A 27,524-nucleotide genomic window follows, 5' to 3' on the forward strand; every position below is an offset into this window, starting at 1 on the left:
CAAGGCCAGTGCACAAGTTTTGCAGTGTGCTTTTGCTGTTCAGAAAATACTAAATTATATACCGTTAAATTATTCTTCCCCAGAGGAGGGGGAAATGAAGAAAAATAATACCAATCATTTAACAGGAAAAGACGAATACATATTCTTTAGACACAGTATCTGGAAATGGTGTGAAAGTCACTTGTCGTATCCTCCGTGCTATATGTCGTCTTGAGATTGATGTGGGTATTTGTTCTCTTGGACGTCGCAGTTGCCATTTTCAGAGGCATCAGAGCTTCCCGGAACAGATTCAGGGGGAGGTGGTTTGTAGAGTGCGCAAGCAAGCAGGAAGAAGAAGGATCCAATCACCTGAAAGACACCAAGGCTTTCAACTTATGTACTCTTTCCATAGGTCCTGATCTTCTCAGCAGACGGCAAAAATAAAGACCACTGTTGTCCCTTTTGATGGACCATCCAAGGTGTTCCCCAGCCTTGTGTCTTTCTGTTTTGGAAAAAAACTCCCATCACCCCTGATCCCAGGAATTATCAGAAGTTGCCAAGCACTGAGTTAGACCACTGGTCCATCTTTCTCATCATTATCTACAGAGATTGGTGTTGGCTCTCCAGGGTTTCAGGCAGAGGACATTGCCAGTCCTACCTGGAGATACCAGAGATGGGACCTTCTCCATGCAAAGCAGGAGCTTTATCCCCGAGCTATGGCCCTTCCCTATAGCTCTGGACATGCTGGGTGGGGTTGGTGCAACTTGGGGTCCATAAACACCTAGCACTCCTGGCTCCCTCCCTCCCAGTGCCATGACATTGAAGTTTGTGCCAGTCTTCATAATGATCACCACTTCTAGAGGAAGGAAACCTCTGAGTACACAGACTAGAAGCAAAACCAGGGGAGCACCTGTGGCAGTGGCGGCGCACCTATGGCACACGTGCCAGAGTGGGCACTTAGAGCTCACTTAAACCTGTTGCTTGCTCAGCCTCCAACCCGTCTGCACCCTCTTCCTACTCTGGCCTGTCTCCTGAACCCCACCACCATTCTCCTGACTTCCCACTTGGATGCTTCCCTGGGAGCATTCCCCGGCTGTAGCCCCCCCCCCAATTCCTCCCTGTCTAGTCAGTCCCTGACACACCTGGGCTGTACCACTTCAGACTGCAAGTGAGTGCGATCCCATTTAGTTTTGCATGTGGAGCTAAGCTTCTAAATGAAGAACCATTTGGTCGTATGAACAGCAAGCGAAACCTGAATTAGTACAACCCAGCCACATGTGTGTGAGGACTCAGCCCTAGTTTTGGCACGCAGCAGAGGTTCCCCCTTGAACAGCAGAATCTGACTTATACCGAGTCAGACCACTGGTCCACGTAGCTCAATATTGTCTACACTGACGGCCAGCAGCTCACCAGGTTTTCAGACTGGAGACTCTCCCAGCCCTACCCGGAGATGCCGGGAATGAACTTGCAAAGCCAAGTGACCAGTCCTCATGGTGCCCCATGCTGACAGATGCAGGATGGAACAGAGGGCTGGAAAAGTTCTCTGTTGAGGTTCACTAAATGGTGGAGACGAAAATAATTTAGGACTACCTTGTATATAACACCTGCGACCAGGGTGTATCGACTCATAGCAAAGTTCTGGTAGACATAGCACGATCCTTGTTCACCGCACTGGTTCTGCCAAAGGAGACACGACCTGTCAATCATCGACCCAAAAGCAATTGGTCCTGGAATACCACCTATGCAAAGACAGAAATGAGAGAGACACCTGCTGTTGGATAAATCTCACACTAGCCATGCTCCACCCAAACCGATTCTAGCATATCTGGAAACGCTGGTATTGTGAACCTCCGCGGGAAGCCTTCTGTTGTGTTAGTTGGCATTAAATTTGGTCTGAAAATCCTGCTTCAGTGATTAGATGGAAATAATCACTGGAGAAGACTTGGGAAAACAATACCTGCTTAGGTCATTTTATGATATCTTTTAAAAGGCCAGCTGCAAGACCAGTGTTTTATATATACACAAGCACACTCCCTTGAATAATAGCATGAATGTGTGTTTCTTGGGTGAATCAAAGTTCCCACTCTGTTGGCACAGCACAAGGATCTCTGCTCCACACTTTAATTCCTCAGAATGCAACAGTGCTCTCTAGAAATACAGGGCCGGATCCAATGCTAGCCATACTCGGAGCAGAACCATTGAAATTAATGGACATGACTAACATGGGTCCAATCTTTTCAATAGTTGTACTCTGACGCAGGTGGCGCTGTGGGTTAAGCCACAGAGCCTAGGACTTGCCGATCAGAAAGTCGGTGGTTTGAATCCCCATGATGGGGTGAGCTCCCGTTGCTCGGTCCCTGCTCCTGCCAATCTAGCAGTTCGAAAGCACGTCAAAGTGCAAGTAGATAAATAGGTACCGCTCCGGTGGGAAGGTAAACGGCATTTCCGTGCACTGCTCTGGTTCGCCAGAAGCGGCTTAGTCATGCTAGCAACATGACCCGGAAGCTGTACGCCGACTCCCTCGGCCAATAAAGCGAGATGAGCACCGCAACCCCAGAGTCGGTCATGACTGGACCTTTACCTTTACTCTGAGCAGAACACAATGGACACAGAATGAGCCAGACTCTAGGCCCAGCTAGTCCAATTTATGGAGATCTCTATGCTGTAGTCTTTTCAGAATGGGGAGGTAGCCCAATGCTAAGCATTGGGTCATAGGAATATCACTGCCACAACAAAAGTAAAAAGAGGAGAGTGTCATCATGCTCGGACTAAATGTGTGCAGGTCTGCAGATGCTGACCATTTCTGTTCAAATACACACCATCCTACCTTCTCAGCTAACTTGTTTTTGTGGTGGTGGCTGTTTTTAAGAAGGAGGCAGTTGTATATTAAAGGTCAATGTGCCAACTGGTCCAGCATTTGTGGGTTGTTGTTGTATTTTGCTTCTACAGACATATAGAATGTCTTCATAGCCTACATGATTTTATCCTGAGCAAGAGTTATGTCAATAAACATCATATGCAAGGAGTAGATTATTAGATCTTAGCTGTATAGTGTACCAAGTGTCCGGACTACAATCCATTGGATCCCCAGAGCAAACGATCGCTGCCTGTCTGAGACGCACCTAGGAAGCATAAGACAAAACATTTATAAATGACGGCGAGCAGGAACAACCCTTAAGCAGCGCAGCAGCTCTGTTTCCCATAATACCACCAAATTGTGGGTTTCAATAGTTAAGGGCACAGTGATCTGGTTCATGTTAAATATTAAAATGCCTCTGATATATAATTTTGTAAAAAGATCCTGATGGCTCAAAGTCATGGCAGTTGTTTCTGCCTACCAGAGAAAAAGAGACACAGATATTCGATCCAACACATGTTCCAAAATCCTGGAAGCTATGTGATTCTCATTATACAGAACTCAAGCATGCCCATCTGGCTGCTAAGTGTCTCTGACTTGGTTGCATATATATGTGCAGCCAATATTAAACCAAACTGTTAAGTCAGGGGTATGGCCCTCCAATTGTTGTTGAAGCCTGAACCCCAGTAGCTGCAGGCAGTGTGGTCATGTCAGTTTGCATTTCTTATTACAGAAGAGGGCCGTCTTTACCTGGGGGTGCAAGGGGTGCAGGGCACATGGGTGCCAAATTCTGGGGGATGCCAAATGTATACCGGCTCCCTCTCAATTGGCGGCAGTGAAAAGCAATGGAGCGAAAGTCTCCCCCCTCCCCCCCTTCCACAGCATCAAATATTTTTCCCCCCTGCTGCATCGTTGTTACAGGTGAGTGATTCCCTCCCCCCAAAAAAGCTCAACAACTTACAACTTCCTCCCTCTCCCAAAAAAGCTTAAAAAAGTTAATTTGGGGGCAGCTAAACTAAATTTGGGGGCGCTGGGCAGATCTTTGCACCCCGGCGGCACATACGCTAAAGACAGCCCTGTTACAGAAATTATTGATCTGATGTGCAGAGATCTTTCCTATTCTACTTAATTCAAGAGGGTTCTGGAAGCTTCTCTGTGTGAAAGATGCAAGCAGAAGGTTCATGATGTTTGGGTTATTCTTTCAGAGAAGCTGAGTACAGCTGGCTTAAACTGGTTCTGTTATCTTTTTTCAGTCAAGGTCATGCTGGCTATAAAAATAGGCTGGAAGGAGCCTGGGTTTCACTCACGTTCTCTTAGAATCATAGAATCATAGAGTTGGAATAGACCACGAGGGCCATCGAGTCCAACCCCCTGCCAAGCAGGAAACACCATCAGAGCACTCCTGACGTATGGTTGTCAAGCCTCTGCTTAAAGACCTCCAAAGAAGGAGACTCCACCACACTCCTTGGCAGCAAATTCCACTGTCGAACAGCTCTTACTGTCAGGAAGTTCTTCCTAATGTTTAGGTGGAATCTTCTTTCTTGTAGTTTGGATCCATTGCTCCGTGTCCGCTTCTCTGGAGCAGCAGAAAACAACCTTTCTCCCTCCTCTATGTGACATCCTTTTATATATTTGAACATGGCTATCATATCTTCCTATCTCTTTTCTCTCTGGGGTGGTCTTCTGTATGCTTAGACTTATTATAAGTTATTGTAAGTTTAAGTTAAGTCTGCTGCAACTGAATTTCTTATGGACAGTGGCAATCCTGAATGTATTGGATTTTTGACCATTATGCTCATTTGCCTTCAGTAGCAGTAAAGCTCTGCTAGATGAAATATTAATTGCCTCTGGCCTATTTTGGGGGAATCCTACAACGTGTTTAAGTTTTTGCTCTGCTAACTGTACATTGGAATCTGCTCTGGATCAATATGGAGTAGAATTTCAATGACAGTTCAGTGGTCAGGGATGATGGGAGTTGAGGTTCTGCTGGGGCAAGCTCTGAAGAATGAGATCAGGTCCTTGCGGCTTACCGTAAAGTGGCCGTCAGAGCAGGAATGCTGCTCAGGAATGTGAAGAGGATGACCACAAACATGAAAAGCAGGAGCAGGGTCCTTCTCTCACACGAGGAGGTACACTTTCCTGCGGTCGCCAAGCCAGATGCAGCGGGAGCATCAAGTATACAGCTGCACTCGTGGTAAACCTTGTCAAGCATACAACAAGAGAAGGTCCCATTTAGAAGAAATCCACACGCTCTGCCAAAACATGCTACTTTCCCACATGCCGGGAAGCAAAGATGCTTTTCATTTGCATATTGAGGTGGCACCACAACTTGGTGATAGAACCTGTGTTTTGCACGCAAAATGTCTCAGGTTCAATCTTGGACATCTCTAGATGGGACTTGAGAAGACCTCTGTCTGAAACCCCAGAGAGTCTCTTCCAAACAGCACTGAGCAGCTTCCAACAACCTGGTGAGCTCCAGATGTTTTGGACTACAACTTTCATCAGACTAGTCCAAAAACATCTGGTGGTTACCAGGAAGTCGGAAGCTATTATAGACAATGCTGAGATAGAGCAACCAATGAGGCACACACCTCATACATACCAGGATCGATTCTACACTTTGTGTTAATACAATTGAATAAAAATTACATGCGCGCGCACACACACACACACACATCTGAAGGGGAAATTGTTTTAGAACCCCCCTCCCTCCCAGTTAATTTTAGCTCTGTCCACAGCTTGACTAAACTGTGATGAAGCAGGCTTCATGGTATCTACAGGTGTCAGGCGTCAGAGGATCCAACCACCATCGGTAGATTGCCAGGAATGGATAAGACAAGGAAAGTTCTTACCAATGCTTTTTATTCAATATTCACAGAGAGAGACTTAGAAATGCAGCATATTGGAGTAATGGTGTTGCTCCAAGTGAAACCCCAACCCCTCCATCCATCCCACTTCCTCATGAGTCATCACTACAAGTGCTGGGGAGGGCCTTTTGCCTTTGAGTTCTTTGCTCTCCTACTTTCAAAGCCCGCTGTGTTCTGGGAGGAGGGGGGGTCTGGAATGCTTTATAAAGACACTGAGTCCATCAGCTGTCTCTCAGGGGTCTGGTGCTTCTTCTTCTTCCTCCTTCTCTCCCATTATTTCCCAGCTTCCCCTCATCTGCCTTTGAGCTATGAGTTCCCTCAAACCCCCATTATAATTCTGAATTATCTCCTTCTTCTCTGGAAGGGTCAGGCTGGGGAGGCTGTTAGAATATTCTGTTCCACCTTAAGAACAGACGTGTGGAATTGTTGTATGTCACATGTCTGTTTACACTCCAGCACAGCTTCTGTTTTTGTATAGCTTTTGCTTATGCTGCCTTGCTTTGGACACAAAAGGGATCAGACATGTTTTCCTTTTGTCCTGATGTATGGGTGGCGCTGTGGGTCAAACCACAGAGCCTAGGACTTGCCGATCAGAAGGTCGGCGGTTCGAATCCCCACAACGGGGTGAGCTCCCGTTGCTCCGCCCCAGCTCCTGCCAACCTAGCAGTTCGAAAGCACGTCAAAGTGCAAGTAGATAAAAAGGGAAGGTAAACGGCATTTCCGTGCGCTGCTCTGGTTCACCAGAAGCGGCTTAGTCATGCTGGCCACATGAACCGGAAGCTGTACGCTGGCTCCCTCGGCCAATAAAGCGAGATGAGCACCGCAACCCCAGAGTTGGCCACGACTGGACCTAATGGTCAGGGGTCCTTTACCTTTACCTATGCTGAATAAACTGCTTGTAAATCTGCTCACACATACTCTCCTGGCACTTCTGTTTGTGTGTTGTCTCTGCTAAGTTGTGTGCTCCAGCTTTTGAAGCTGTGAGTCGCAGATGCTGCACCAAGGACTGGAGATTGCCTGGCACACTGGCCGGTGGGCTGGAGCCAGCTGGGGGCCTGCCAACTGCCCCCATTTCCTTGGTTGTATGCCACCATTCCTCCTCTGCCCAGACCCTGACAACAAGACAGAGCAGATCTTTTCCGTAGATCATTACCTTTTTCCCGCTGTCGTGGCTGGTTGATACCTTCTTGCACCCTGCATGGCAGGGGGAGTAATACATGATACCATCATTTCCACACACAGGGCTGTACATCTCTCGCAGACAATCACACTCCACATTGCAAGGGGCGGACAGGTTGAGGCGGCCTTCGGGTAAGATGCTGGACAAAGCAGAGAAGTTGCCAACACACACAACATTTAGCCTCTCGAAGTGTCCACAGATGGGCCACATTCATAAGATACATTTAATGCATTATGACACCACTTTAAGGGACATGGGTGGTGCTGTGGGTAAAACCACAGAGCCTAGGACTTTCCAATCAGAAGGCTGGCGGTTTGAATCCCCGCGACGAGGTGAGCTCCCGTTGTTCAGTCCCTGCTCCTGCCAACCTAGCAGTTCAAAAGTACTTTCAAGTGCAAGTAGATAAATAGGTACCGCTCCGGCGGGAAGGTAAATGGCGTTTCTGTGTGCTGCTCTGGTTCCCCAGAAGTGGCTTAGTCATGCTGGCCACATGACCTGGAAGCTGTATAAAGCTTCGGCCAATAAAGCGAGATGAGCACCGCAACCCCAGAGTCGGCCACCACTGGACCAAACGGTCAGGGGTCCCTTTACCTTTACCTTACACCACTTTAGACAGCCATGGCTTCCCCCAAAGGATTATGGGAGCTGCAGTTTGTTAAGGGTGCTGAGAGTTGTTAGGAGGCCCCTCACAGAGCTACAATTTTCAGAGGGGTTTAACAATCAATCCCTCTTCCCAGGGGGAAGTTTCCCATAGTTTCTCTCTCTACCCTTCCATTTTAACTAGGCTGCAAGTCCAAGGTTACTGGCCTGAGGTCACCCAGGGAGCTTCATGGCTGAGTGGGGATGTGAACCCTGGTCTCAATTTCATACATTAATAATCCGGAGTTCCCCCCTTTGCTGCATCCTCAGCATCAATAGCATCAGCAGAGTGACATGGCTTATCATGTCTCCTACCTTCTGTCATACATCTGTGTCACTCCAGCCATGGGCATGTTGGGGCAGTCGATGAAGAAGATGAAAATGGCCAGCAAGCTGGACATGGTGCAAAACAAACAGAACTTGATAATCCCCGAACAGCGCAGCTTGAATTTGTTCACGATGAAGCCTCCGAGGAATGTGCCTCCTCCTCCGGCTGGAACCACGAGGTAGCCTTCCAAAAGGAGAAGAAATCGGCAAGATCACATATGTGGTTAAGGTGCTTTCCTTTATCTTTTGCAATCACACCCGTCTGAAAACACAGAGGAAGCTCTTGGCAGCACAGACTAAGAACCCCTTTGTGATAGGACAGATCTCCCTCTGATCTCGAACACAGGCTGCAGCAACACTGGAAGGAATAACTAGTATCTGTTCAACGAAACAAATAGCCCCAGAAAGCTTGTGATGCATTTCAGCGAGAATATTGATAGCCCAGAAATGGAAGCAAGAAGAACTACCAACATTGGAAGAATGGAGAATGAAGATGATGGACTTTGCGGAACTGGATAGAATGACAGGAAGAATTAGGAATCGACAGGATCAGAGATTTACTGAAGAATGGGAAAAAATTTCAGAATATACGCATAATCTAAGTGAAAAACAAATAACGCTTGTAACATTTAATGAAGCTTTGTAAAAATGAAAGATAAAATTTGGGGTGAAATTAGACTTAATTTACAAAGTAGATGAGAACTAAGAAATGTGTGGAAAATTGAGAAGGGAAGGAGTACCAGCCAAGTTGAGGGAAGTCAAAAAAATGAGAGAATGGTTTTAAAAATTGTATGAACTGTATTAATTTGTTTTATTTGTAAACTGAATAAAAATTATATTTAAAAAAAAGAAAGCTTGCGATGCAGATGGGTCCCTCCAGGCTGGTGGGCTATTTGTTTGTGGATGGGCAGACTCTGCAACTTGCATTTGATGCAATAATTGTGCATTAGTGGTGCATTTACATTGGGCCACCCCAAAACCATTCTGCTTTATTAGTTGCTCTGCTTCTTCAATATTATCACATTTTTTGCAAGCCGGAGGGGCACTCTTTGCTACAGCACTTGAAATGAATGTTTGGCAGAGGGGACCCAGATCAGCAGGGAGCAAATAGGACATGAGCCAATTGGGAAATGAAGCAGCATCTCCAACCTGAGACTTTACTGAAAGCAGGATTGCGTAAAACCAACTTGATGCCAGCTGGAACATACATCATTCGGAATGCAAACGAAAAAGGCTCACCCTGGCCAGTATCTGGATGGAACACCACCTAGGAACTACCATTTAAGCAGCTTTGAATACAAATTACACAGCCATTGACTGTGTGGGGTGCTATTTAGGAGTTGGCTACCTGGTGACTGTAACCACTAGGGGAGCTGGTTGTGCAGCCTGACACCACCAGGCTAGAGCCAGCACCCTTTGGATTGGCCCTCTGCTATCCCAGACCCAGAGCTGGAGGTGAGAAGCTTCCATGCTTATACTGTACTCCTCGTTTCTGGAGTAATTCTGTTTACCCAGGCAGCCCTTCTGGAGCTGGCAGTGTTGTAGGGGCTTCTGGGTGGGGTGACCGCTTCCACTTTACAGATAAGAAAGATAAAATCCACCAACACCCCTATGCCAAAAGGGGGGGACAGAAGAGGATGCAGGTTGGCATACAATTTGCGTAATAGAACCAATCGCTCCCCCCCCCAATATTTTATTCAAGTTGGCACCCCTACCAGTTCAGACAACACACTAAGCCAAACCTTGCCATGTTGAGTTGCAAAACCGGGACACACATCTTCCTTTCTGTACTCTCGTGACCTGGGCAAGATAACAGAACCCAGAAGATGTGCTTTCTTTGGTGTGAGTTCCCACTGCACAATTGTGCGAGATCACCGTTTTTCTGGGACATTTGTGGGGTATGCAACAAGGTGCAGCAGCAAAAAGGACTGGTTAGCAGCAAAGTGGCTGCCAGCCTCTGTTAAGGGACACTTCCATTCATGTGGGTCTAACTGTACCAACGTTTGGCTTGGCATGTTGTGCGAACCGGGCCGTACACGCCCAATCGCTTAAGAAGGTGTAAGCAACCTGCAATGGCCCCTAACCAATATTGCCTTACCGAACAAGGTTGCTGCTTCCGAGGCACTTAAGCTAAACTGGGATTCCAGAAACTTGGGGCCGAAGGTGGACATCCCAGCAATGAGTGTGGCTTCTGTTGCTCCAGCTAAGCAAAGGAAGATGAAGGTTGGGTTCTTCAGGAGCAGCAGCACTGACCTGCATTGAGCAGAGGAAAAACAGCATGTTGAAACAAGCTCAATCTCAATCATCTAAACTCCCATTCAAGTCCCATATTAATTGTAAATGCTTTAATTGGTAATTCTATGTGGTAGCCTGGTTTCTTCCAACTTCTTGTATACTTTACATATAGGTACAACATTTTTGTCCCATTTTTCTTCCAAGAAGCCCATAGTCCCCCTCTCATCTTCACAGTATCCTTGTGACATAGGCTAGGCTGAAAGAGTGAGTTTCCATGACCCAGCAGTGATCTGAAACTTGGTCCTCCCCAGTCATAGTCCAGCACTCCAAAGCTTGCACCATGCTGCACCTCTAGGTAAAGGTAAAGGGTCTCTGGACGGTTCTGTCCAGTCAAAGGCAATTATGGGGTTGTGGTGCTCATCTTGCTTTCAGGCCAAGGGAGCTGGCGTTTGTCTGCAAACAGCTTTCTGAGTCATGTGGCCAGCATGACTAAACTGCTTCTGGTGCAATGGAACACTGTGATGGAAACCAGAGCACACAGAAAGGCCATTTACCTCCCTGCTGCAGTGGTACCTATTTCTCTACTTGCACTGGTGTGCTTTTGAATTGCTAGGTTAGCAGGAGCTGGGACAGAGCAACCGGAGCTCATCCCATCGTGGGGATTTGAACCACCAACCTTCTGATCGGCAAGCCCATAAGGCTCAGTGGTTTAGACCACAGCACCACCCACGTCCCTTCTGTCCCTGTTATCTTCCACCCGCTGGTTCATTTTGGCCCTCTGTGCAACATTTAACATTCTGCTAGGGAATCCCAGAGCCACTGACACAGATATGTGGAAATCCTGGTGCTACACCAGATGGTTCCTTCTTACCCTCCAGCTGTTCAATAAGAAACACTTTGAGGGGATCCTCTGCAAGAAGTTCTGGTGCAAGAAGACCAAAGCAGAGGAGGAAGTGTCTCAGCAGAGAGGTTGACTTGTGTTCCTTGCAATATGCCAAAAGCCATCCATGCTTCATGTAACTGCATGCATGCAATTTTGGAGATTTTGGAGATGCACTTGCATTTTGAAGTTTTGGAAAGCTGTATGGCAAGGCTTGAAATTCGGCTATTCATTTATCTTATCCATTTATCCTTATGCAGCCGTCACTTGATTATTTTGAACTTTTGCACGGTCAGGGCAGATTAAAAGTTCGTGTTTCTTTTTTAACAGCTTGATGTGAGAATGTATGTGGCGAAAATGGAAGCTGAAACTTAAGTGGATTTACTGAGAATTAAATAGATGTCTCTGTTTCCATGGAAATTGTTTCCTGCATGAACTCGTGATTAGCATAAAGGTATATGGTTGCGTTTGCAACTGCCCCCACCCACTCTGACAGCTGGAATGTGGCCCCAACATCTTTTGATCAAGGAAATGTGGCCCTTTATTCCTCCCCAAAAAGGTTCCCCACCCCCAATTTAAAGAAAACTAGATGGGAAAACACAGAACACTATCATTAATACATGTGGAAATAAGCACCAAATAATTAAACAGAACCCAGGAACTGGACATATGAATAAGCCCTCTGCAGGACGGGTGTCGAAAGATATTTTAGCATATATGACATGTGGCAATTATTTCTGTATTTTTCTCCAGAAAGTGATTCCAGCTGTGAGCCTTTCTCTTGGGTACAGAAAAGGCCTTGGGGAACTAAGATGGTCCCAATTATCTATCCCTCTCTCGGATATGAAGAGCAACCAAATTCAACAGGATTTCTTCTGCACCAAGTTGAATCCCTCTGTTATACAACTTTATATAGTCCTTTACCCCCTTTGCAATGGAAGTGACAGCACAGTGGCAGCCCAGGGAAGACTTGCAGTTGTTGGTACGTAGTAAACCGCACTGGGCTTCTGAACCAACTTGGAAAACGCCAGGCAGCTGCGTTCTTCCCCACAAGCGACGCTTGGAATGATTCATCACTCTTTCCCAATGCGCTTCTGTGACATATATCCGAAGATATATGCACCTAATCTGATAGCAGAGTCCAAGCAAAAGCTAGGCATTTGAGGTGTGGAATCTAAGCTACTTTATTACAGTGGTACCTCTAGTTACGAACTTGATTCATTCTGGAGGTTCGTTCTTAACCTGAAACTGTTCTTAACTAGAGAAGAAGAAGAAGAGTTTGGATTTGATATCCCGCTTTATCACTACCCGAAGGAGTCTCAAAGCAGCTAACAATCTCCTTTCCCTTCCTCCCCCACAACAAACACTCTGTGAGGTGAGTGGGGCTGAGAGACTTCAGAGAAGTGTGACTAGCCCAAGGTCACCCAGCAGCTGCATGTGGAGGAGTGGGGAATCGAACCCGGTTCACCAGATTACGAGTCCACCGCTCTTAACCACAACACTACACTGGCTTTCGCTAATGGGGCCTCTTGCTGACGCTGCACTGCTGGCACACAATTTCTGTTCTCATCCTGGGGCAAAGTTCTCAACTCAAGGTAACTCTTCCAGGTTAGTGGAGTTTGTAACCCGAAGCGTTTGTACCACGGGTACCACTGTATATACAAGTGTTACAGAACAAAGGAACATGGCTCCTCTTTCCTTATTCTTCTCCGAGAGAGAAAACAGACTAAAAGCAATAGTACAACATAACGGAACAGTGTAACTGAACGTCCGTTCTCATGACTCCAACAGTATGGAATGTCAACACAGACATGTGATGAAAACAATCACACATCCAGCAACGGAGGAATGAAATCCCAACAGTAGTGTCAGCAACCTGATCCATGGGAAGAGGTCTCCTGGCTTTTGAGCCATCACCACAACTCATACTGAACCACTGCACCGATGTGACAAGTGTCAACTCCTTGGAATACAGGTGTATCTGCCCTGCCTTGGAATACAGGTGTGTCTAGCGCTGCCTTCCGAGAAGTGCTTAGAAAAGGAAGGAGGAAGATGTTGCTGACAAGCTGGTCCATGGCTGTAGGTAGAGCCAGGTCTACCAGTCTTTGGGGGTACACTTGCAAGCCACAGTTACTGTCATTGGTGCTACACTACACCACAACTCAGAACAATCTGCAAGCTACAGTGGTACCTCGGGTTAAGAACTTAATTCATTCTGGAGGTCTGTCCTTAACCTGAAACTGTTCTTAACCTGAGGTACCACTTTAGCTAATGGGGCCTCCTGCTGCTGCCACCGCATGATTTCTGTTCTCATCCTGAAGCAAAGTTCTTAACCCGAGGTACTATTTCTGTAACCTGAAGCATCTGTAAACTGAGGTACCACTGTATTCCTTTGGCTACAATAGGATGCTTGGTTCAAACGTAATTTCAGTGAGGTGGGGAGGAGACAAGGGTGGCCACCTTGTGCCCAGGGGCACCACACTGGCCATGCCTGATGTAGAGCAATGCTTTGCATTCCTTCATGGTAGGACCAACACATAGGGTTGCCATATTCCCAAAAGTGAAAATCTGAACAAAGCTGTTGAGCTGTTTCCCCACTCCCTTTTTGGCCTTTTTTTTTTTTTTTTGATTTTTTAAATGATATAATCATCACCATCATCATCATCATTCTCCTCTTGCCAGTGTGAGTGTAGTGGTTAAGAGTGGTAGTCTCGTAATCTGGGGAACCGGGTTCGCGTCTCCGCTCCTCCACCTGCAGCTGCTGGGTGACCTTGGGCCAGTCACACTTCTTTGAAGTCTCTCAGCCCCACTCACCTCACAGAGTGTTTGTTGTGGGGGAGGAAGGGAAAGGAGAATGTTAGCTGCTTTGAGACTCCTTAGGGTAGTGATAAAGCGGGACATCAAATCCAAACTCTTCTTCTTCTTCTTCATACATCTGGGTTTCCCCAGACATTTTGCTGATTTGCCAAAAATTCACCCGGACAAGATTTTCTGGCCAAATTTCTGGATGTGTCTGGGAATATGGCAGCCCTACCAACCCATGGTCTGCAAAAATGGCATTGTTTTGAAACATGAAACAATTATTTGATTACAAACTTTAACTGTCTTGGGACACAACCCATACAATCCAGAACTTTAAAGTCATTCTAATTTTCATGGGAACAATTTGTAGAACTAGTTATGGTGAATGGGCTTTCACCAGCCTAGTGCCCTCTAGATATTTTGGACTACAGCCCCCCATCAGCCCCAGCAGGCTAGGTCATAACTATTGCTTTCTTCCTATATAAATACACATGTAAGGCTGTCACCACGCAGCCCCATTGGAGAATTTGTAGCATCTCATCAGAATGCTGCATTTGCATGAAGCCAGGGGTAGATGGGGTTGGAGAACAACAAAGCAGAGGTCACAGCCACTAGTTAATTTCTAAAAATGCAACACTGACTCCCTTCTATTTCATCTTCATCATCGTCAGTAAACACTAGATGCAGGAAAATGAAAGGAAAGATAGTGTCAAGTTTTCAGTTATCGGCTGAGAAACAGCTGAGAAGAGGCTGACCTTCTCTGATCCTTTTTGATGATGTTCTGTAACAACAGCTGTTGAACTATCCTCTCTCCCCGGGTGTTTTCATAGATAGGCATGTGGTTCAGGAACACAGCAGTTAGTGAGAATTACATGTCTCTAACCAGCGAAATCCGCAGAAAGCTAATCTTGTTCTTAAATGTTACTTTGAGAACAAGACTTGCTTGTACCAGATTTCATTCAATTTGTTGTGCTTTGTGGGGGACAGTGCTTTGCAATGTTTCCATTCTATATGAATTTAGGGAAAAGAAATTAGCAACACCAGAAATATGTCGATCAGAGGAGTGCATAAGAAAATAAGAAGAGCCCGGTGGATCAGGCCCAGCTAGTCCAGCAAACTGCTCTCACGGTGGTCAAACAGTTGTCTGTTGGAAACCAGGGAGCAGAAACTATTTCTGCAGGCTTTGGTATAAAGGTAAAGGGACCCCTGACCATTAGGTTCAGTCGTGGCCGACTCTGGGGTTGTGGTGCTCATCTCGCTTTATTGGCCAAGGGAGCCGGCGTACAGCTTCTGGGTCATGACTCAGCTGCTTCTGGCGAACCAGAGCAGCACACGGAAACGCCGTTTACCTGTCTCAGTAGTGCAATGGGGCCTTCCACGCCCTCCCCTCCCTCCATGCACCCCCATGGCTCCCCCAAATCAGCTCTGGAAAACCTCCAGAACATAGCACAGGGAGGGGGGTGAGAGGGGAGATCATCCCATCAGCCAAGCAGAAACGTTTGCGCTGGCAGCACCATCACCTTAGTGCTATGTTGAATTCCACCCTGAGTTTGCTGTTTTCCTTTTTCTTCCCTGCCCCCTTTGCTTTTGTGCTGTGTCGTTTTTATTCTGAGGGAAGGCTCCCTGAAGCTCGAAAGCCTGTAAATCATCATCGGTGGATAAGCACTTGAAGATAAGCACCTGGAGTGGAAAGTAAAGCAAACTCTTGAGTTCTCGGCTTCTATTTTGCATCTCTGTTGTTTGGGTCATACGCCGACCAGCATTTAAATGCTATTTCTGAATTTAATTTCCTTATAGAAGAACTGAGCCATAATCTTGGAAAGTGGCACCAAGTCAAGAATTTCACTCAATAAGTAGGCTGAAATTTCTTCAGGATACTCTTTCTGCATAATACATACAGATTGCCTGGCAACCAACCCAGGTGGGCCACACGCCAGAGGAGACTTATGGGTGCTTAAGCCCACCGCCATCCTTTATTATCCTCTATTATTATTTATTTCAGCAGGCCTACCAAGGCATAGATTGCTGTTGCCTATATTTTTACTTATCTGCGTTTGAATGAGAATTATTTTATGCACATTTTAATATAGTTACTGCGGGTTTTACCTTCAATTTTATTATGCAAACCCAGTGTTGGCTGGTTCCTATTGAGGCTGGTGAGGCAAAAACCAGTATTGCTGGCAGAAAATGTGCAGCATTTGGACTTGATGCACATCCATAACTATTTGTAAACACCCGGGTATGTGTGTGTCTGGGTATTGGGTATGGGTGATGGGTAAAGGGACCCCTGACCATTAGGTCCAGTTGTGACCGACTCTGGGGTTGCGGCGCTCATCTCGCTTTATTGGCCGAGGGAGCCGGCGTACAGCTTCCGGGTCATGTGGCCAGCATGACTAAGCCTCTTCTGGCGAACCAGAGCAGCGCACGGAAACGCCGTTTACTTTCCCGCTGGAGCGGTACCTATTTATCTACTTGCACTTTGACGAGCTTTCGAACTGCTAGCTTGGCAGGAGCAGGGACCTAGCAACGGGAGCTCACCCCATCGCGGGGATTCGAACTGCCGACCTTCTGATCAGCAAGTCCTAGGCTCTGTGGTTTAACCCACAGCACCACCCGCATCCCACTAAAAGGCAGAGAGGCCAGGAGGAGGAGGAGGAACCAAGTCAATGATAGGCAGCGGCAGAGCCAATGATAGGTGGAGCCAGAGCCAATGACAAGCAAAGCTAACTAATTCTGGTTCCGTTTTTGCCCAAGGTGGGGGTTGAAACCATAACCCTGAGATTGAGAGTCTCCTACTCTACCAACTGAGCAGTTTAGGCACCATTCAAAATAAATGACTAATAAAATACATGAGGTGCGTAAGAACGCTTAGCAGTGCATTGGAAATGTGGGTGTAAAGAACGTCATGTAGTAATGATTCTGCCCTGATCACATGCGGATGGGGGAGAAATCTAGTCAACTAGGGTGGCCATGAATCCTACTTCACAAAGGACAGTCCTCTGAATGACTCAGAACCCAGACATCTAAAAGACCATCTCCTGCCTACAGACCCTCTTGGATGCTGAGATCTGTAAAAGAGACCATCTTGTTACTTTATAAGCTTGACTGCTGCACTGTCTGGCATCACTTTCAGTGATGTCATCCAGCTCTTCCATGCAAGGGGGGAGTTTTGACTGAGCCAGGATCTGTGCCTTTACACCAGTATGGACGTCGAATCACTTCACGTGTTGGCCAAAAGCACAGAGAGGGAGCCTGACTGGTTTGCAGAGCCTGTACATCCCCCTCTTGTGTATTCTCCCAATGTCTGCTGCAGCAGGGGTCATCTGAACTCTCCTGTGATGTCCCAGCACATACTACTACAGTGGTACCTCAGGTTAAGAACTTAATTCATTCCTGAGGTCTGTTCTTAACCTGAAACTGTTCTTAACCTGAGGTACCACTTTAGCTAATGGGGCCTCCCACTGCCACACAATTTCTGTTCTCATCCTGAAGCAAAGTTCTTAACCTGAGGTACTATTTCTGGGTTAGCGGAGTCCGTAACCTGAAGCGTATGTAACCTGAAGCGTCTGTAACTCAAGGTACCACTGTATTCAGTGCCTCTCTTTAGCTCTGATGTCACTTAGCTCGGCCTGACTGGGGCTGATGGGAATTGTAGTTCAAAGCATCTGGAAAGGCTGCTCTAGTCAAAGCGATGCACTTTCAGGTCAACCAGTTCTCTAAATCATTCCCAGTGAAATCAGGAGGACTTGGTTTTATAGGTTGTGCCTACAAAATGGTATACTGCAATAATTATGAATCGCCATGGAAATAAATGTCTTTTGCTTAAGGCAGCCTTTCCTAACTTGGTGCTCTCTAGAATAGGTGATATGGAAGATATCTCCCATCATGAGGATGGGAGTTGTACTTCAAAATATATGGAAGACACCAGGTTGGCAAAGGACGTGTTAGCCAGTAGCAATGGATTGTACTCAATGGGCAATAATGGCCAGTGTAAGGCAGTGGTGAATATGTCAATTTCAATTTCCCTCAGGTTTTCATTTTTCCAATCATAAGTACAGTTTTTGACATTTCTACACTAGTTTGAAATTTTTCATATATATATATATATATATATATATATATATATATATATATATATAAAAAGAGACCTCATGAAAATGTATACTATAGTATTTTTGTACAAATTTCTCCTAATACCCAGATTTTTGTATGCAATATTGTCTAATAGACACATTTGTTTTGGTAAAGCAACATTCTGTAATATAACACATTTTTGGTATGTTATTTCCACACATATATGCATTTTTATTCACACTTTATTCTAGTATTTGCATTCTTGTTCAAATTACTTAAGCGGAGAACAGTACTGAAAAGACTCTGAGAAGTGCGAATTTTGAAGGTTTTGTGCGAATTTTGTCCATTTTGTTATGGAAAGTCCGTTTTGTCCGTTTTGTTATGGAAAGCGCAAATTAGGAAGATTCACCTTTAATTGTGAAGTGAATCAAATTTATTCCCCAATCTGTAACATCCATTTCCCACACCACAATGTGGGAGAACATTAACTTGTTTGTGGTTGAAGATCCAGGGGGAAGGAGCACAGCTGTAGCAGAGTTTAAAGGCAGTTAAGAAATAAATTGTTAAAATAACACTCCCTCCCCCAATAAAATACACAGTTATCTGAACGACAGGTACAAGAAGTTCTCACCGTGGCAGGTCTTTAACCGTCTTCCCAAAGTCGGGATCTGAGGCTGTTTTGTGACTGCCGTCTTTCAGCTGATGGGCCTCTGAAACTCTCATGACTATGTAGCGCTGAGAACCTGAAAACATACAAAATTCAGTGTGCACCTTGCAGCAGGGGGAGTTGGTCAGACTGGGGGCTCATCCCAATTCAGAAATGTCCTCTATGCAGTGTTCAGGTGGCTGGGGATTGTACAGAGTGCCCTGTGTCCCCTTTCCAAATATCAACCTCCTTGCCAGTTCCGACTTCTGATCTCAGTGCATTTTGAGCCTGTGTAGTGTCCTTAGCTAGAATATGCGTCTGGGACAGGGCAGAACAGCGTTCAAATCCACACTTGCCCGTGAATATCACTGAGAGGCCATGGGCTAGTCACTATCTCTCAGTGTTGCCTACCTCACAGTCAGGGAAGGGTCTCCTATGGAAAGAATGATGTTTAAGATTCAGGGCTGCAGAAGCAACTTTAGTTTACATTGCTTAAAATTATGGGGTCTAGCAAACCTAATTTGAATAGCACGACCCGAATTCATTATTTTTTTGTTGCAAATATTTCCACAATCCCATACCCTCCAAGATTTCTCTGATGAAAATAAAGGCTTCCTATTCCATAATAATAATAATTTTATTATTTATACCCCACCCATCTGATTGGGTTGCCCCAGCCGCTCTGGGTAGCTTCCAACATATACAAAAACATAAGAAAATATTAAACTTTTTTTTAAAAAAAACCCTTCCCTATACAGGGCTGCCTTCAGATGTCTTCTAAAAGTTGTATAGTTACTTATCTCCTTGGCTCGAGGGTCACATAACTCCATACACTCCAAGATTTCTCTGATGAAAATAGAGATGTCCTAGATTACCCTCCAACATTTTTCTGATGAAAGGAAGGACATCCTAAGGCAAAGCAGGACATTATGGGATCAGATCAGAAACCGGGATGGCTTCTGTGAATCCAGGACTGTCCCTGGAAAATAGGTACTGTTGGAGGGTCTGCAATCTCAAAGTTTGAGAGTCAGTAGCACAGATGTTGTAAAGGTGTGCTGATCTCATAGAATTATAGAGTTGGAAGAGACCACAAGGGCCATCGAGTCCAACCCCCTGCCAAGCAGGAAACACCATCAGAGCACTCCTGACATATGGTTGTTAAGCCTCTGCTTAAAGACCTCCAAAGAAGGAGACTCCACCACACTCCTTGGCAGCAAATTCCACTGTCGAACAGCTCTTACTGTCAGGAAGTTCTTCCTAATGTTTAGGTGGAATCTTCTTTCTTGTAGTTTGGATCCATTGCTCCATGTCCGCTTCTCTGGAGCAGCAGAAAACAACCTTTCTCCCTCCTCTATGTGACATCCTTTTATATATTTGAACATGGCTATCATATCACCCCTTAACCTCCTCTTCTCCAGGCATGGAACAACCCCACTGAAGCAGGTAACAGTGGTTACCCAGACCTCATTGTTGGTTGTGAAGAGGCCCCCAGGACAGTTCTAGCTTTGGGGTCACAAAAATGTAGGTCCACCATTGCTCACAGGGTAGGATTGGGCTGCAAGTCATCAGCTATCTATGGTGGCCCAACAGAGACTCAATCAATGTCCTGGTTTTGCTGCCTGCACAGGCGTGCCACCAACTCATGGAAGGCCACAGGCTTTCCCCCTTACACCAACCAGCAGTGGCAAAGGCTCTCTAGACAAAGGTATTTCCTAGCTCTGCTGGCGAATGTCACGAACTGAACCCTGGGACCTGGGATTTTACATGCAAATCATGTGCACAGCAGCAAAATGCCAACCCTCCCATGTAGAGTTCAGTGCATGAAACATTATCTGCAACTCCAGCAGACCAAGAGAAGGTCAATTGACACATCAGAAGGAGGTGAGCATGGAAAAAATGGCATAAAAGGCAGCAGCAGGCCTGATCCAGAGGCTGAGCGGAGAATTTCAGTGCCTTGTCTGCTCTGAGCTTGGCTACCCAAAAGTATCGCACAATGAAAAGGGAGGGTGAGGGGATCTTAGGACACCATGTGTGTGTCATCAAGCAAGTTGCAAATAGCTCGTCAGCTTGTTTCAAAGTGATTTGGGACAAGGACCGAGAGGGGAAGGAAGGCAACTGAGCAAAAGAGACGCCGGAGGAGGAAGATGTGGGGGAGAGAATTTGCATTGCTTTCATTTCTCCCCCTCCACAGGCAAATATGCACAGCATGACCGAGGTTCAAATGATAACACACAGGGCATAACAATGGCAGATTAACAAAGGCACGTTGTTCTGCAAATTCTGTTTCCTTTCCCTATTCGTCTCCCAGGGCTCCAGGATTCAGTCGGTCCGCTGCCAGCTAGCTGGTACATCCGTGCTAGGCCATGGTTTGGTGGAGCATAACGTACAAACAAGACCACCGGTTATTTTGTAGTTTGATTAACAGAATGGTAATTGGAATGAACTATTTCCCAAGCCTTACCATTTGTTATGCTGCCTATCTGTATTGTCCAGCCACATGCTGAAAGAGAATCTGACCACATTCTTAAGAGCATCATGGGAAACTGCTTTATTCTGGGCCACTTTGTTTGTCCATGAAGTCCTGTATTGCCTACACTGGCTTGTAGCAGCTCTCTAAAGTTTCAGGCTGGGGACATTCCCAGCCCTACCTGGAGATGCCATAGAACTGAACCCGGGACTTTATGCATGCAAAGCAGGTGCACTAATGCTATGCTATGGCCTCTCCTGCTCCTCATCAGGACAGGAGGGGTACAGTATTAGTATCCCTGCCACTTGGCAGCCTTCCACACTCTTGAGAAGGGCATGGGCTGCTGCGCTGCAAAATGAGTTTAGTTGGGACACTCTTGACCTACCTGGCAGGCGATGAGGGTAGCCCAAGATGGGGATCGAGATCAAAAGGGATCCAGCCCCTGCTCCCAGGAATCCAATCCACCAAGCTCCAACCCACAGAGTATTGTCCGGTGTAAGATCAATTCTGCAGGTAAAGGCCAGAGGAGGAAAGTTACTCATTTATGACAATTCTCTTCCCATATCCTGACAAACTGACGTCAGCCAAGAACAAGCCAGGGATGATCGAGCCAAAAAGCTTATGACGATGTCATAGTGCCCCTACTTCCCAGACTGGTGGAGACTTTTGGAGGCGAGGGAAGCATTTTGCAATGATTAGAAATGAACCTATATTCCACTTGAGTTGGAATTTAGCAGGCTGGGCTCACGTCAAGGCTCAAAGGCCCACTCTGGGATTCAAGATTAATAGATTGCAGGCTCAACTGCTTAAATTAATGTAAGATGAAAGTTTCTGCGCAAGATGGAAATACCAAAACAGAGCGAGTGAGCAGAGTTTTTAATATCTGCCAATAGCTTTAGCAAAATTATCAGCACAGGTCAAACGGCCTCCCTTTCTTTTAACCAAAATTATCTGTGCATTTGGCATATGCCCTTAATTCATAGGACCACTTAATTGCTTATTGCTGCAGTAATCACTCCGTGAGCAGTGCTGGCCAGAGATAAAAGCGCTCCTGAAAAATAGCAAGGTATTATCCTTCTGCCTTCCTAAAGGTGCCCTTGACCCCAGAGAGAACCCTTAAATCACCCTTATCTTGAACAGTTTTTTTGCATGGGACTTCCTTGTAGAAACAACCATGAACAGATAAACCTTCCAAAAGGAACCGTTTGGTCACCTAGACCATTATCATCTAATGTTATGGTTGGTGGCTGTCCAGGGGATGGACAGAAATCCCCCCCCCAGCCCTACCAGCAGAAAATCACATGTGACCTTCCACATCCAAATAATCTGTTCTGCCATGCAAATATGGCCTCTCCTTTAGCATCTAGAGTACCACAGTTGTACTGGAATGGCTAGGATGCCATAATACCTGGAGTGTACCTGAATTGTCATGTTTTTGATCCTGGTTCACCTGATTATCCTGGTGTCTCTCTAGCCCTGATGTTCTCCTGTTCTGCCACCTGGTTTACCCTATGCTCTGGATTCCTTTTTATCCCCAACTTCTAGTTCCTGGTTCCAGGCTGCTGTCTCCAGCCCTGCCTGGCCCAAAGACTGAACCTGAGAAATCGCCTACATGGAATATAATAAGAGCATAAGGAGAACCTTGATGGACCAGGCCAAAGGCCCATCTAATCCAGTACTCTGTTGTCACATTGACCAGCCAGAAGCCTCTGGGAAGCAACAACACCCTATCTTCATTTGTGATTCTCAGCAACTAGGATTCAGAGCCATGTTGTCTCCAACAGTGGAGGTAGAAGATAGCCAGCAGGACTGGTAGCCATTGATAACCTCATCCTCTTTTGAAGCTATGCATGCTTCAATATGGTCCAAGTCATCAGAAGTGAATGGACTAAAATTCTGAATGGGTGATGTCAGGGGACTGCCATTGGAACAGGGGAGTGGGGCAGGTGAATACAGAGAGCCTCTTGCGCTGCTGAGGAGCAGCTCCTCGTCAAGCTTTAGGGAAAGCCACACTTCCAGTGGAGCAGAGGAGGAAGGGGGTAGCCAAGCAAGGGGACAGTTCGAAGATGCTACTGAGAGCCCAAGCACCTCACCCAGCCCGGCTGGCCAGGAAACAGACATGCCGCTTCCGTCGCCCAGCTTGCGCAGAGGGGTGAAACGTAAGGAGGGGAGGCAGAGATTTGGGGTGTCTAAGTTCTTATGTTGGGGGGAAAACCAGAAGAGGCCACTCCCGGAATCTGCAAGTGACTAAGACAGACATGATTGTTGGTGTTCTGCCCTGTAAATAGTTTGCACCAATAAAACCTGCAAAAGACAGGTCGGAGTCCTGCCTGATTACTCATGAGCAACCACCACCACCACCTGACAGATGTCATTGGAGCTTCCTGTGACTGATGATAGAGGCCTTCACAGTTCTTATGCTCTTGCAGTGAGAAGCTAATATTTAATTAATAAAATAAATAAAATCAGCCGTTGAGGAAGAGCACAGCCATCGCTGCTATGGGGCTGTCATCCACTGGGGCTAGAAAGTTGCAGCCAATTGAAGTTGATCATAGGATCATAGAATTGGAAGGTTTGAAATGACCACGAGGGTCATCTAGTCCAACCCCTTGCAGTGCAGGAAACTTGTGCCCAATGTGGGCTCAAACCCATGACTCTGAGTTTAAGAATATCTTGCTCTATCAACTGAGCTAAAGTGCATGACAGGACCTGTATGATACTTGGCCTTACGTATAATGTGTGAAGTGATTTTTCTGAAAATGCTGGAGTTGAGCTACATTTCATGTTTGAAGCCTGTTTTAGAGCTCAGCAGCATGAGAGCAGATCGCCTGTGTCTTTACTTAAAAAAAACAACAAAAAACCTAGGTAAAAGGTTTAACAAGAATTTGCTGTGTCTGAGATAAAGAATGCTAAACTTACTGTCTTCCGATTTCGGTGTAGATGTTCAGAAAGATCCCTCCAACCAGATAGCCAGCTGCAGGACCCAATATGGCAGCAGTGTAGAAAATAGCTGAAAAAGAAAGAGATCAAGAGAGACACTTGAAAAAGTTCAAAGTTCAAAAAGTCAGTTCTGAATTCTAAAGTTTTGCTGAAGTTCAGATTTTTTTTTGGAGGGGGGGAATTCATTGCAGATGTGCCATCAGTTTCTCCAAGTTCCCAACGTTCTCTCGCTATCACTGGGGAACAGATGTTTGTTCGCCCACATTAGTACTGCAAAGGGAAAGCTTAAGTGCTGTTCACTTATTAATTTTTGCCATAGGTGGGTCCAGAGACGGAGGAGAAATTTGATTCAGATTGCATTTAAAGAATCTGTGTAATTCTCACTCTCTGAAACAGTGCGAGAAACAAAACACAGCCATCCTTTGAAATTCAGACTGCTCCAACTTTGGCAGTTCTCCAGCCAAGCAATGTATCCAAAAATGCATATCCTGTGTTAAAGTGTGAAAAAATCACATAAAAATGTATTGTTTCAGAGGGAAATGCGAAAATTGCATACAAAGACACACGTTTGGAGAATTTTGCACTCAAATGCTGATGAATTCTCATGAAGACTTGCTTTTTAAAAAATAAAATAAAATTGCAAACAAAAATCGAAATGTGGAGAACTGAACTTAAGACTTAATTATCCTCTGTGCAAATTGCACTGAGATGGTGGCTTAGAAGGCAATTGTAAAATTAATGGTAGTATTAGTAATAATAATAATAATGGGACTGAAATTAATTCACTGTGCCTGAATAAATCTTAGGGCTTACCCCTTCTGTAGATGACAAGAGGAGGGATGTTTCTTGATTCCATTTTGTGGCTGATGAATGATACGCAGGCAGTCGCAGAGGGAGAACTCATTAACTCCTTTGCATTGCACAGCTCTTCAGCACTCAAGCTGGCTAATTGCTACACCTGTGACTAATGCTTCCTTTTGTGTGTACTATAATTCATTGAGATGGGGCGGGGAAGAGCATTGTGTGACAATGCTGCAAGGATCAGGCTTGTCTTGTGGAGCTAAGGACGTAGTCTACTAGAGAGCTGGTGCTCTTGCACAAGGAGGCAATATAAGGAAGGATAAATAATAACTAATATCTTATCCTACCCTCCAAATCTATCTAACGGGACAGGTGTGTGGGAAGGAGAAAGCAACACCAACATGCCCTCCATGACTTGATGTCAGGGACCATGCAGAGGAGGGCTGTACTGGGGGGGAATGGTGGTAGCCTCCCCCTCCCCCTGCTCCTGAATCTTCCCAGGAGCAGGAGGACAGTGTAGATTTGGAACAGTGGTTTGCAGAGGGGCACAGTTCAGAAGGCAGAAGCTGGGAAGTACTGGATGGGGAACAGCTAGGAGAAGAAACACCGGGGGGGAGAGAAGGTTAACAGATCCACTGTCTTTGGAAAGCATTCATCCGCTCTCCCCAAGGTCAAGAAGAGCTGAGAAAGTGGCAGAAAAGAAAGGACACAAATCATAGAGGGGACAAGCTCAGATTACAAGACGTAGAAGTGACATGGATTAATAGGGACGTAAAAGGGTGGGATTCTTAATTGGGAGCACCGCCCTTTCTTGGAGATGGGTTCTTTGTTCTCTGGCTGTGATTATTAAAGTTTCTAACCGGTAAGAAGACTCCTTTGCCTTTGTTCTGCTTATCTACTGGCACGGAGGGAGGAAACCGATTCCCTGAAGCCTGACACTTACCGATATACACGGGGGAATAGTTGGACTTGACATTTTCATCCAAATAGGTCACTCCAAGAGTGTATAATGGCGTTGCTCCGATCCCGTGTAGGAACTGTCCGAGCATGAAGACAAACCGGTAACTGGAGAGGCTGGAGACGCTTTCTGTGCACCCCACGCTCTGGTTGGAGGAGCACATGCCAATCTCCTCCGAGAAGTGTACTTCGTATTGGCTGGTGGTGAACTGGGGCAGCGCAAAGATGACCGACCCAATGCCCATGATCAACACCCCCCACCCCAGCCACCGCGGTTTGTGCCCGTTCCCCCCAAAGTAACTGACAAACGTCAAGCACACGCAGGCGGCGATGTCGTAAGAGCTGGCAATCAGCCCACTCTCGTAGCTCCGGAGATCGAACCGCCGCTCTATGGAGGTGATGACCGTATTAATGAAGCCGTTCACGGTCATCCCCTGGAGGAAAGAAGCCACACACAGGAAGAACAAGACCCCCTTGGGCGTGTTGAAGAACTGTAAACAACTCGGCGTGAAGGCTCCCCATCCGCACACCAGCACTTCCCCTTCTGAGGAGACGTATTTAATGCCTTTGCTGAACTGGCTCTTGTTTTCAGGTCCCTCATCACAGAGGGGTTTAATGCAGGAGTCCGAAGGGCTGTTTGCGCTGGAGTATAAAGTGCCATTGCTCTCGGAAGTGTTGCAAGATTCCTTGGGACTGGTCGTATCAAAAGTAAGGCTGTTCTCCTCTGGGTTGGACGGGCTGGAGAAAATGAGTTTCTGGGTAAAGTTGAAGCCATTTTCTCCTGCCAAGTTGTGAGGCATTGCCATCAAAGAGGAGCCAAGAGGTGTGTTGTGCTTTTTTCTTCTTCTTCTCCCTTCCCCAGGCTGGCTTGTGTTCTTCTAACAGTGGGTGGAGGTCTCGGCTTTCAGAAGGGGAGAATTGGCAATAAGTGCACCGATGGGTATACAGGCAGTGCTGAGACCCTGAAACAGCTTCATTCTGGAAAGAGATAATCAGATGGAATGAGGAGGTGCACTTTTTATTTTATCACATTACATTCTTATCCTGGTTTTCCTCCACAAAGCAACACTCCCAACCATGCATTTTATCTTTTTAATAATAATAATAATAATAATAATAATAATAATAAGTAAATTAAGATATCTTGAAATAAACACATACAATATACAGTAAAAGTAATAAGTGTAACCAATACAAATGCATGTAGAAATAGAAATATTATAGAATTTAAATGTAGACACAATGGGGAGGAAAACCTAAAAGCAACTGAGAATCTTTATACAGTATGTGACTGTCCCAAGGTCACCTAGCGAGTGACCACCAACTTGGATTGCTGTAAAAAAAGAGTTACACAAATTCATAGAGGATAAGGCTGATAATGCCTACTAGCTATGTTGGCTATGCCCTGCCTCCTGGCTATATGCCTCTGAATGCCAGTTGCAGAAAATCATTGGTGGGGTTGTGCTGAGGTCCTGATTGCTGGCTTCCCATGGACATCTTGTCAGTTATTGTGATTTTGTTGAGATTTGTGCATTGCAGAGGGTTGGACCATGTGACTTGTGGGGTCTCTTCCAAATCTACAATTATGTGGTTATATGTGCTTCTCACAGGTCAGGCCATGGTGTGGTTGCACTTTTAGCCCCAGACATTGCAACCACTTCCTGCAACAACAAATCTAACCAATCCAACTCAATGGTGCAACACTGGAAAGTGTCAATCACTTCTCCTACCTGGGCAGTTATCTTTCCACAAGGGCCAACATTGATGCAGAAATCCAGCATTGCTTGAGCTCTTCGAGTGTGGCTTTCTCCCTATTGAAGTGCAGGGTGTTTGAGGACCGGGAAATTAAGGTAAATCAAAATGCTTGTTTACA

General features: G+C 45.9%; 1 protein-coding gene and 1 long non-coding RNA gene across 5 annotated transcripts in view; one reads left to right on the forward strand and one right to left on the reverse strand.

The window, feature by feature from the left end:
• Positions 1-27,524, forward strand: part of LOC310680771 — a 506,863-nt gene that overhangs the window by 317,025 nt on the left and 162,314 nt on the right. The window lies entirely within an intron of this gene.
• SLCO4A1 (solute carrier organic anion transporter family member 4A1) overlaps positions 118-27,524 on the reverse strand; it is a 58,895-nt gene continuing 31,488 nt past the window's right edge. For all 4 annotated transcript variants that reach the window (XM_083447367.1, XM_083447365.1, XM_083447368.1 and 1 more), the window contains exons 2-12: positions 25,638-26,629; positions 23,873-23,963; positions 21,339-21,460; positions 18,472-18,583; positions 9,948-10,102; positions 7,838-8,033; positions 6,857-7,022; positions 4,867-5,036; positions 3,037-3,101; positions 1,570-1,718; positions 118-348 (exon numbers count right to left, since the gene is read on the reverse strand). In XM_083447367.1, the coding sequence (XP_083303493.1) occupies positions 199-348; positions 1,570-1,718; positions 3,037-3,101; positions 4,867-5,036; positions 6,857-7,022; positions 7,838-8,033; positions 9,948-10,102; positions 18,472-18,583; positions 21,339-21,460; positions 23,873-23,963; positions 25,638-26,457 (2,196 nt within the window). In that variant the 5' untranslated portion in view covers positions 26,458-26,629 and the 3' untranslated portion in view covers positions 118-198. The remainder of the gene's footprint in view (positions 349-1,569; positions 1,719-3,036; positions 3,102-4,866; positions 5,037-6,856; positions 7,023-7,837; positions 8,034-9,947; positions 10,103-18,471; positions 18,584-21,338; positions 21,461-23,872; positions 23,964-25,637; positions 26,630-27,524) is intronic.

The sequence above is a fragment of the Podarcis tiliguerta genome (genome assembly GCF_965153285.1).
Source record: "Podarcis tiliguerta genome assembly, chromosome: 6".
Classification (NCBI taxonomy): domain Eukaryota; kingdom Metazoa; phylum Chordata; class Lepidosauria; order Squamata; family Lacertidae; genus Podarcis; species Podarcis tiliguerta.